At 34.9% G+C, this 11,295-nt stretch overlaps 2 protein-coding genes across 2 annotated transcripts; one reads left to right on the forward strand and one right to left on the reverse strand.

Moving 5' to 3' along the window:
* Positions 1–1,779: 1,779 nt before the first annotated feature.
* Positions 1,780–5,693, forward strand: LOC100818723 (pheophytinase, chloroplastic). Its single transcript, XM_003551881.5, has 8 exons — positions 1,780–2,088; positions 2,168–2,260; positions 2,354–2,565; positions 2,663–2,807; positions 2,879–2,951; positions 3,589–3,735; positions 3,814–3,939; positions 4,994–5,693. The coding sequence occupies exons 1-8, from the start codon at positions 1,937–1,939 to the stop codon at positions 5,078–5,080; spliced, it is 1,035 nt and encodes a 344-aa protein (XP_003551929.1). The 5' UTR covers positions 1,780–1,936; the 3' UTR covers positions 5,081–5,693.
* A 2,589-nt stretch (positions 5,694–8,282) lies between these two features.
* Positions 8,283–11,082, reverse strand: LOC100779879 (IQ domain-containing protein IQM2). Its single transcript, XM_003552712.4, has 8 exons — positions 10,602–11,082; positions 10,399–10,513; positions 10,224–10,289; positions 10,028–10,116; positions 9,838–9,925; positions 9,505–9,744; positions 9,310–9,411; positions 8,283–9,212 (listed from the first exon to the last, which is right to left on the reverse strand). The coding sequence occupies exons 1-8, from the start codon at positions 10,901–10,903 to the stop codon at positions 8,535–8,537; spliced, it is 1,680 nt and encodes a 559-aa protein (XP_003552760.1). The 5' UTR covers positions 10,904–11,082; the 3' UTR covers positions 8,283–8,534.
* Positions 11,083–11,295: the final 213 nt, after the last annotated feature.

Here is an 11,295-nt window from a genome sequence, read left to right on the forward strand (position 1 = left end):
TCACCCACTTCAGTTGTTCCTTCTTAGAAAATGATTTTTGTTCCGGAAATTCCAAAAGCTCCAGCACGATGCATGCCAAAAAAGGAGCCTAGTTTTGGGTTCCTCACCCGAATTAGCTGAAACAATGATCATATAACTGTGAAATGCTCTGAGACAAAACTACCTCAATCCCGAGCCATTTGAATAATTCCTTCCAGACCGAATCAGCAAATGAACATTGAAGAAACAAGTGATTTACATCTTCCATAATTCGCTTACAAAAGGGACACGATATCTCTGGATTTCCTCCTGAGCTGGTATACTATCAGTAGCCTATCCAAAAGGAGCCGCCATAAAAAATATGAACCTTAGAAGGAGCTATCGATTTCCATAAATGAATCTAGGCTCCCTGCACCCCAGAATTCCCTTGATTATTGGAATGGTCTTTTTAATGAATCTGACGGAGCTATCTGTCTGGATTATTTATATTTTATGTATTTTTAACGTATATATCAAGTTAATTTGATGTACATGAATCAGATATCAAATACCTCTGAATTAATATAAAATTCATAAATATGATATATATGAAAGGAATTTTTAACCATCAAAGATTTTTTAAATAAAATTATCTAATTAAAATTTACTAAATAAAGTAATAGTTTATACAAGTTATATTGGCACTCATGTATGCATGTACATGTACACATATATGCATGTGTGTATGCCTAGTATCTTCTTTTTACAAAATCCATAATCTCTTATAAATTATTTATATGGAGTTTACAATTAGTTTATGTGAATTAAAATTTATTAACGGATAAAAGAATATTAAATGATGTAATAGTTTGTGTAAATTATGCATTTATAGTTTGGTCACTTATATATAATGACAAATGAATTCAAAGTTTATAATCTCTTCCACATTACTTTTATGATATTTATAATTTATTTATGTGATTCAAAATTTATTATAGTCACTTAGGATAAATTTGGTTCATTTTTATAAGACTTAATATGTTTTTTATCATTGATAAATGATTAAATTTTATGTTTAATTTTATGTTTAATCCCTATCAATTTGTGTGTGTTGTTGATTCTTGATAAATTTTTATTTTATTTTTTATCTTTGTCGTTAAGATATCTTAATTAAGTAATAACATATGCATTAAAAATTAAAAAATAAACTGTGGGAGTTTTAAAACCATCATAATCAATTGAAAAAAAAAATGAAAACTTATCAAGATTAAAAATATATTTAAACAAAAAATTATTAGCAAAAGTTTGTTTACAGTATAGTCTCCTAAAATATGCAAGTATTATATTGTGATTTCCTCTTGTGTGTTAAAATGTACATTCATCTTTCTTGAAGAATACAAACATATTATTATACTTTACTCTCTTTTGTTAAAAATAATTGTGTGACTATTTTCACCTTGTTTTTAGAGATTTAAATAATATATTTTTCTCTTCTCTTATTTAAAAATATTTTGTCTCCTTCAATAGATGAAAAGGTACCACACTTTTCACCATTTTTATATTTTCTACAACAAATCTAACGATTTCTATTAATAATATTTGTTTGACAAAAACCATTTAAATAATTTATTTATTTTTGGAAGAAAGAAAAGGAAGCTTCAAGGTTGAATTAAACATCCCAACTAAGTTATTATTTTATAAAATATTAAATCATTTGTTAATATATTTCAAGCATTTTTATAAAATATATTTTTCTAAATTAGATAAATAGGGAAAGAGAGTATTAGGATTTGTCTCTGCACATTTTATATTTTTTGAATGGATAATTTGTTTTATTATTATTTGTGATTAGAGGAGTTTGGCAAGGGTGTTAAGCGATACGTGGCATGAGGTAGAGCAGAGGAATGGGGCGACGAGAAATGAGATAGAAAGGGGAAGTGGCACTGGCGAATGAGAATGAGTGTAGAAAAGAAAGTCCATGGCCATGAGTGTGGGCGTGGCATTGCCATCCACCACCACCAGTCTCAGTTTCCTTCGCTACCGCTCTCGCTCTCCAATTCAAAATAAAATCCGTTTTCCCCGTCAAATTGTTTCTAAATTAAACAGTGCAGAGGTCCAGGTTCAAACCTGGTAATTTTGCTTTCTGAATCACGTAATTTTATTTTTATTTTTCTGTTTTTTGAAACAGTCTTCAGGCCTTGTATTGTAGCGTGTGGGATTGGAGGGGTTACTCTATTCGCTATCAACATTCTGGAAATATTGGCCCTGCACTAGTTTTAGTCCACGGTTTTGGAGCTAACAGGTAGGTGTAAATTACATTACTTTCTTCATGTCTTTTGTTTGGTTCTGCTGTTATTTTGACTATTGAGTGTTGTTTACTTCATTGCATTTGCAGTGACCACTGGAGGAATAATATTTCAGTTCTTGCACAATCCCACCGGGTGTACTCCATCGATCTTATTGGATATGGATATTCAGATAAACCAAATCCTCGTCAAATCGGAGACCATTCCTTTTACACTTTTGAGACCTGGGCCACTCAACTAAATGAGTTTTGTCTTGATGTCATCAAGGACGAAGCATTCTTTATATGCAATTCTATTGGAGGTCAATTTTTTCAGCTGCCTTGCCCTTGGACTGTTTTAACTTTCTCTTCATCCACTATTCTGATATTACTAAGAATTTGTTCTTTATTTTTCTGCAGGAGTTGTTGGTCTTCAAGCGGCTGTGTTAGCACCACACATTTGCCAGGGTATTATCCTTCTCAATATATCTCTGCGTATGCTTCATATAAAGAAGCAGCCTTGGTATGGAAAACCTTTCATCAGATCGCTCCAGAGATTGCTTAGGTAAAAATGAAACAAAGGTTTCTTTGTATGAACTTCAGAGATTTCAAGCCTTATCATGCTTTATGTTGTAGGGATACTGATGTTGGCAAATTCTTCTTTAAAACTATAGCCACAAAAGAATCTGTGAGGAACATTCTTTGCCAGGTACTCGTCTAGCTTAACAGTCAATTCATCTCTTTAAAAACTTATGCCTTCAAGTATGCTGGACAACCAAAGAAAAAGGAAATGCCAGACGATGAGACTGTTAATGAATTAGAATAAATTTGAATGAATCTGATTGATAAGAAGGAGCCCAAGTGTTTGACTACATGAAATGGGAATAAGTCCCTGAATACAGAACGAGATTCACAGAAACAGACTTACACTTATAAAAGAGGAACAGAAACAGTGCAGGTACTTGGAGGGGTGGTGGGTGGGCTTCCTCCCTTCCCAAATGTTACTCACAGTTCTCTGTCTTTCCCCTCTCCACTCTTCTCCCTTTATCCCATTCCCATTACTCAAATCTGTTTCCTGGCCCTAGATGCCATGTGGACAGGTTGTTACAAGCCACTCTCTCTATGTACTGACTACACTTCCCTTGCACACTGCCCAAAACAGCCTCTAATCTCCTACATTCCCTCCTAGTTTTCTTTATACCCACCCACTTGTTATGGATGAATATCTTTCACTGGTGCTGCAAGTGGCCAGCTCCAAGGTGTATCATGCTTTGTAATTTGACAACTGAGGATGCTCTTAACTGCAACTGTAATAACTAATGATTGCTTATGAATTTCTTTGACAGTGCTATCATGACACCTCCAAGGTTACAGATGAGCTAGTGCAGATCATCCTTGGTCCAGGTCTGGAACCTGGAGCAGCAGAGGTCTTTCTCGAGTTTATTTGTTACTCTGGTGGCCCTCTTCCTGAGGAACTACTACCTCAAGTAAAGGTAAGCCTTCAAACACCAGTAGTTTGAGAAGCCAAAATCCAACAAACATAATAATATGTGTAATTTCTCTTCTTTCAGTGCCCGATTTTGATAGCATGGGGTGACAAGGATCCTTGGGAACCAATTGATATTGGAAGAAATTATGAAAATTTCGATTCTGTTGAAGACTTCATTGTCCTTCCCAATGTTGGACATTGCCCCCAGGTACTCTCTCTCTCTCTCTCTCTATTGTGTTCATGCCCTTGCTTGCTCCCATATGTAATGATTATTTTCATTTTCCCTCATGGCTTTCTTAAGTTAGTATCAACTTAAAATTGCCAACATATTAACACCATGACATGTTAAGAATTGAAAACAAAAAAACATAGCAAGAGAAAGACAGAGAGAGAATATTGTTGGTAGAAGATTATTTTGCTTCCTGTCTACATGTTTATTTATATAAGGTGTTTAGAAATTAGAATATGTCTGTACATGGGAATGTCTGTCAATTTACTTATTATGCTTAATTTCAGCATCATCAATCACTGATCATTGAAAATTAAGTACAACTATGAATATTCAACAATTTTTTAAGTTTATTGGAAGATATCAGTTATTATTTAATATGTTTTTGAGCTAAGGGAAGTTTCTTTACTACCTGCTTAACCAGTTTCATGTCTGGCTCTCATTATCTCCTGGAAGGCCTTGCCAAATGCAATTACATTTGTCCTGGAACTTCAAAGCTCTAAATTATGATATTGGCTTTCTTAGTGTCAACTTAATTCATTTGCTTTGGATCTGTCATATTGTCCTACTCCCATAGTTATACTTGCCTCCCCCATACCCTGCATTTTGGGCTAGTTCTGGTGAGAAGTTTCATGCGTCCTTTACAAATTACAATCCTAAACTTTTGGGTGTCCTTTTAAGGTGATAAGCCTGGAAAATTAATTTCAAAGACTATTTAAGATGTACTATTTAATTTGAAGAGACAAGAATGGTTTAAATTATTGTGGACTATTCAAATTTTAATCAACGAGAGGAGAGAAGGATCATTTAATTTCACCCCATAGTGAAATTTACAGCTCATAAAATCTCAATAATATCAGTACATATTATCATTATGAAATTTTATGTCCTTGTTTTTGGTATATGTATCTTCTATTGTTTAATTTCTCCTTACATTAGTATTTGTTCCAACATTAAATGGTGATATTTCATTAAATATCGTTATTATCTTTTTGACAAACTTCTCACTTTATTAATTGTGCACTTCATGAAGGATGAAGCACCTCATCTCGTGAACCCACTTGTTGAGTCATTTGTGGCACGCCATGCTAAATCCTCAACTAGTACATCGCATTGTTAATTGATTCGCCAACAGTTTTTTGATGCTGCTCAACTCATTGAAATTGTGTACATTTCTCCATTTGCTTCCATTAAGACCGAGTTTCATTTTCTGTTCAGTATAAGCATTATGTCCTTGTATGGTTACAAATTATGAGCGGTTGATACAAGACCCTGTTTCCAACATGAATGCCAGCCTTAGAACCCTACATAGTTTTGTAATTGTCTCCTGTTTCAATGGAATCGTATTTCTCAATCAAGAAAATTTTGCCACTTTGTTTTCTTTTATTTATTTATCTTTGGATCATGATCATTTGGATAGAAAGCAATAGTGTGATAGTACGACCTGGGCTATGGGCTTGCTTCAAGTTGTCTCCACTTCTAGTGGACGCATCCGGTGCAAGGAACTTTTCTTTCAAAAAGAAATTCACACATTCCACTTTTATGTTATAGACTTATGGTATATCATATTCATATGCCAAGGGAGGGCTTCACTATGTATTGGAGACATTGTTAGAGATAATTAGAATTTAGTTGGTTTGTAGAATTAATTAGTATTCTTGTATTTGTATATAAAGCATATTCTAACTTACTGTATATTCACTCATTATTCAATTTACTACAATTTATTGATATTATCATAGTTTCTTGCCTCCACAATTTGGAGTTCTTTGTTGTCACAACCCTCACTTGGGCCAGGTCTCAGGTCACAACACTCAACATATCGTCCAAGATATTCACTAATAACAATGTTGATTATAAATACTAATTATCAAGTGTCTCAAAACATCACAAATACATCATCAGCATATCTATAAGAGAGAATCATTTAAATTTTAAAATAAAGGAATCCTCTCTAAATCTATTACTACCTGGTCCCTATAATTGCATTATACTGGAGTTACAAACAAAATGTCCATTAGACTCAATGGAAGCCTACCAAACGATAATCAAATTCCTGGGTATGTCAGCAAATCCTAGGAAGTCGGATATTCCACTATTGTGTATCTGAGAAAATGAAATAGGGGATAAGTCACAAGGACTTAGCGAAAGCATAAAATACAAAGCGGACAGATAGGAGAGCACAACATAGCACAAGTCTTTGCATTCAATGAAGTTTAAAAAAATGACATTAAATAAATAAATAAATAAAATGCACTTGCTTTTCGAAATCAATGTAGTCAAAGGAATATAATTTTAGAACTACTCATAAACAGGTATTCAAGAATAATAACTTTATAATCAAACTTTTCATTTCACTATGTGCACATAGACCACATTATCTTTTCATTGTGGTGAACAGTAATTATATAGCCACGACATTTAGCTCGTAGGTTGCATTATCTCTTCGTTGTAGTGAACGGAACATATAAATATATTATTAGTAATTGACTCATAAGTTACATTATCTATTCGTTGTAACAAACGACACATATCATTATACTATGAGAAATCGACTCATAGGCTACATTATCTTTTCGTTGTAGCAAACGACACATATCATTATACTATGAGAAATCGACTCATAAGCTACCTTATCTCTTCGTTGTAGCAAACGACAATTATAATTATACTATGAAAATTTGACTCATAGGCTACATTATCTCTTCGTTGTAGCAAACGACAAATATAATCATGAACTCACAATAAATAAAATAAACAAATTATTTCACATTCATCCTTTTATATACATTATCAAAATCTCAAATAAATTTCCAAGATCATACAGAATGTATATATATTGAAGTTTAATTGTTTCTCCTAAAGGAACTTTAAAAAAAATGTCGATAAGTAGATTAGCTACTTACCTAAATAGCGCAATCAATGTCTTTCACTATGAAGATCAACCACCATATTTTCCACGGGATCTAACCATTTAAAATAATAGAACAAGGGATTAGACAAAATCCTCAATTTTAGAAAACCACAATAATCCCTAATACTTTTCTAACCCTTTTCATACGGTTCAGAACTAATCAGTGTTATAACATACTCATCTAACACAATGGGTTATAAATTTTTACCAAAGAGATCAAATAGAAAAACCAAAGAAAATGCATAGTGTTTTCCCTTTTTCTCCGGCCACCTTCTTGTGCATGGAAAGACACAAGGATGCAAAATGCTTGAAAATTTCGGAACAATGGAAGGAGATGAGTGAAAGATTGAGAGATTAAATTTTGGGGAAAAAAGAGATAAGGTTTGAGAGAGAGGGTGGGTTACTGAAAATAAGAAAAGGAGGTTTGGGAAATGGGGGGAGGGGGGCGGATCTCGAGTGTAGAATGTGGGAGGGGAATTCTCCAGAGTCATAAGCTGATGGGGGGTGGGTTTTATTATTATTTTTTTTTCCTTTTAGTGAAACAGTGCGTTCCATTCTCCCTCCCTAAAAAAAAAAATTCATCCTCGAATTTGATCTATGACTAACCTTGACTCTCAAACAAGTGAGGGTTGTGACATTTGTCATGTTTGTTAACATAGATTGGAGCTCTTGTGATATCTACCATGTAAGGAGGAAAATTTTCACTTCCTTTGTTCAGAAAATCGAAGACAAAACTTTTAGTTCGTTCCACTTTCCGTTTTACTTCATTTGGCAGTGACCCTTCGATATTGTGATTTGGTGGCAGATAGTAATGGATGGTGAGAATGGCTCTGGTGGTAGACCATGCAAGACGATGAAATTTGATCAGTGGTTGTAGAATGTTGAATAAAAATGTATGTATGATGAGAAAGTTTAGGTTTGAATTTTTCAATTACCGAACTAAATGGCAAAATAAGGTTTTTTAATGTTTGGTCTGACGCAATAATAAATTTGTAGGAAAAATTAGTTTAGCCCCCCTAATGGGCTTCCAGGATTCATTTCCTCCTAAGTGGTAATAATATCACTCTGTAAAACTGGGAGTTATCAACCACTTCACAACCTGCATTGAGCATTGATCAATGCGGCCTTCCTACAAGTCATTAAACACCTCCCAAGCATCCTTGACGTTTCAATCTCACATGCAGAAACAGAGACGGTGTTGATACAAGGTTGGAAAAAAGTTGTATTTTGATTTGGTGAACGCTGAGTAACAAAATAACCAAAAGTTACGAGGCAGGGCAGGCCACTTTGTTCTGTGATGTGAAGTAAAATCCCCAGTATGTTTCTAGGAAAAAGTGCATTTCAAATGCGGTTAAAAAAACATTCGTTTCCGTATAAAGAGGATAACTATATGACATAGGAATCGCTTAAAGTTAAAATTATCATCATCAATAATAATATGATTGAGTCCCAGCACTAAGGGTCTGCAGTACCTTCCATGAGTTCAGTAAATTTGTTCCATGAATTTGTTTCCTTTGTATTAGGAGGCATAGACCTTAAAGAGTTGGAGAAATTCCATCCCATATTTTCCATGAGTGGGATACAAAAGAAGTCCTATATGGAAAGTGACAAAAGTTTCCTATTTACACAAAAGAATAAACGAACTGGGCATTCCATTTACTCATGACGTATGAATAACTGGTATCACTGATATCCCTCTAACCAACGGGGTATTGTGCTCAAGTCCTCGAAGCAGACTTTTAGGTGATATTTTTGAGACTGGAGTTGAAACTCTAGGAGATGTAGAGTGGCAACCACTTCTTGGAGACAGGCTAACTTGTTCCAAGGCTCTGAACTGAAGCTTGCAAGGGTAGTCCCTCACGCAGCCAATACGAGGTCCAACTCCCGTTGTCCATTTGCAAGACAACTTTTTCCCCAGTTGGTATGATTTCATTTCTTTATGTGAGGCAATCCTTTTAAGTGTTGACTTTTTTGGAATAGTTCCTACGTGACTGTCATCGTCAAAGAAGTTTTGCTTTGTGATTGTGTTATCTAGCTCTGATGCAAAAGCTTGTTCTGTTTCTTGATCACCTGTTGGAGAATCCATTTGGAAACTCTTACTACTCAGCCCAGCACCTCCTTTCTCGTTCTCTGGTCCTTCAAGCACATGACCCCTTTTTGGTATTTCAAGACTGGTTAGATCTCTTCCAAAAATCTGGAATTGCCTCGTCTTATGTCCCACTGGTGCAGAAGTCCTCTTGGTTTCCATCAAATTGGCCTTCTCTTCAGCCTCCAAGCCACTCATGTTCTCAGTGAAGTCCTCTTCCGATGAGTGATATTCCTCATCAACTGAAGTCATCTGCACATAGCAAAGAGAATTTCCTCAGAATATTTTCTCATGTCGTTTAAACATCTAAAGCACTAGAAAGGAATGCATAGCCTTTAAATTTTGATACCTTGACATAAGAAAGCTGCACGTCATTCTCCAGAAGGAATGAAATAAATTCCTTGAAATTCTCTTCTGTAGGACGATAATGTCCACTGTGAGGCCAAACTGCCTGATGAAATAAACGACAAAATCATATCAAATATTAGCCACTTATGGCAGCATGAATCCAGCCAAAAATATTAGCCTTTTGCCAGATTTTTACCTTCAACATCCCATATTCAACAACTAGTCTCCCAGCACAAGATGTGGCTCCCCCAGCCAAGAAGCTAGAATGCTGAAATGAACCTTTCTTCTTCTTGCCAACATACAAGATCTTGGATGTGCTAAGGACAAAAATCCACTTGGTATGTGCACCTTCACCAGTAGTGTGAAGTAGCTTTCCTGATTGCCTGTAGAAGAACCTTCCATCCTTCACAACAACTTCATATGGCAATCTTTCCATCTGGAAGACAAAATAATGAACAGAAATTTAAATCCAAGATAGCTCAAGTAAATATATCTGAGAGGATATTCACTTGAATGAAGGAAACCTTACCGGGCCCAGATATTTAATACACTGATGTTGAAGTTTAGATCGAGGGCACTTCTCAAGATTTACCTCCTTTCCTTCTCCTATATCTAGCCTGAAATTTCAAAGAATATGCTTAATGTCAACCCTGGTGATCTAAATCTATATGAAATAGTAGCCTAAATTGTAACCCATATTTTTTTATAAGGAATATTACCAATAGAAGAAGGGTTCTCTGCTCTGACACTTGAGCCATTTAGCATAATAAAAGTGTAGATTATGTCCATACCGATGGCGTGGATCAATCTGTTTGATGCAAATTAAAAGTAATTCAGTAAATAATAATTGATGAATGACCGACATGCCAATTTACAAGTATATAAAGCATTAGTATGATCAAGTGTATGACTAACTGCTTCAAGCCAGTGCTGCAAAGCAAGTTTTTGAGCTTTGTCATCTTTTGATAAACCATTGCCAACCTGCAATCACAAAGAAATGGTAAATCATTTCCTTATAGCTTCAAATTTAAAAGGATAAGCTTGGAGAAAAATAAAAAAAAAATCCGAAGAAGCAGAATGCTAGAAATACCTTGGCAGCTCTGGTTGTAGCTCTAGACCAACGGGAAATGGCAGTTTCATGTTTCTCAATGTTGAAGAAAGATATAGAGCTGTGCTTGAGTTCAGCAAAATCTAAGAGCTTCCACCTATGTATTAAAACAAAAAGATAAAATTAAAACTCATGGAGAGTTTAGTAAAGAAGGACAGAGGTTCTCATTGCAGTAAATAAAGTACCAGCTTTGTTCAATAAGAATTGCACAATCTGCTAGCTTTCTTCTTGTACGAAAGCTTTTGTATACTTTCTGCAGTTTAAGTGCAGCCCTATATTTGGGGTTATCTGGATCCAGTAGTGCTGATTGGATATCTTCCTCTGATCGATCATCCATCACTTTGCTCCTTTCCCTAATCCTTGGCATAGTCATGTTTTTCTCTTTGTCGATATCTTTTGAGTCGAAGCTCACAAATGTGTCGTAGTGGATTGTTATCTTTCCTGAATCAGAGTTGTAGGTTCTAAATCTCCTATTTGATTTCGTCATTGCCAAAGTTTATGGAAAGGATAAAAAAAATACGTGAAATGAGACGAGAATGTTTATTGTGAATATAAGCGGACAAGTACTGAAGTTATATGATGTTGTGAGGTATCTTCTTCCCGCTCATTTATGAATATAAATAGCAGCAGCGGAGACTGTAGAGAAAGAAAGAAATTAATAATGGACTTTGCGTGAAAGACAGAAAAACAGGGTTTCCTTTTTCGCACCACGTGCAGCGGACATTTCACAACTACAAACCCACGCAAGGCATAACCTCAACTCTCGTCTTCCATTTTATATTTACGATAATTTTTATTGGATTTATTTGTGCTTTTCTCTTGAATATAAGAAGAAGAAAAACATTATATCTTGGTATCATTTTGGCATGTGATATCTTC

The sequence above is a fragment of the Glycine max genome, chromosome 18, assembly GCF_000004515.6.
Source record: "Glycine max cultivar Williams 82 chromosome 18, Glycine_max_v4.0, whole genome shotgun sequence".
NCBI classification, from domain to species: domain Eukaryota; kingdom Viridiplantae; phylum Streptophyta; class Magnoliopsida; order Fabales; family Fabaceae; genus Glycine; species Glycine max.

Excerpts from the sequence above, each read along its gene's own strand:
- LOC100818723 (XM_003551881.5), top strand. The coding sequence starts at position 1,937 with ATGGCCATGAGTGTGGGCGTGGCATTGCCATCCACCACCACCAGTCTC. Across the intron at positions 2,261-2,353 it reads CACGGTTTTGGAGCTAACAG|TGACCACTGGAGGAATAATA; the intron begins GTAGGTGTAAAT and ends TTGCATTTGCAG. Across the intron at positions 3,736-3,813 it reads AACTACTACCTCAAGTAAAG|TGCCCGATTTTGATAGCATG; the intron begins GTAAGCCTTCAA and ends CTCTTCTTTCAG.
- LOC100779879 (XM_003552712.4), bottom strand. The coding sequence starts at position 10,903 with ATGACGAAATCAAATAGGAGATTTAGAACCTACAACTCTGATTCAGGA. Across the intron at positions 9,745-9,837 it reads GTATTAAATATCTGGGCCCG|ATGGAAAGATTGCCATATGA; the intron begins GTAAGGTTTCCT and ends TTTGTCTTCCAG. Across the intron at positions 9,412-9,504 it reads TTGAATATGGGATGTTGAAG|GCAGTTTGGCCTCACAGTGG; the intron begins GTAAAAATCTGG and ends TTATTTCATCAG.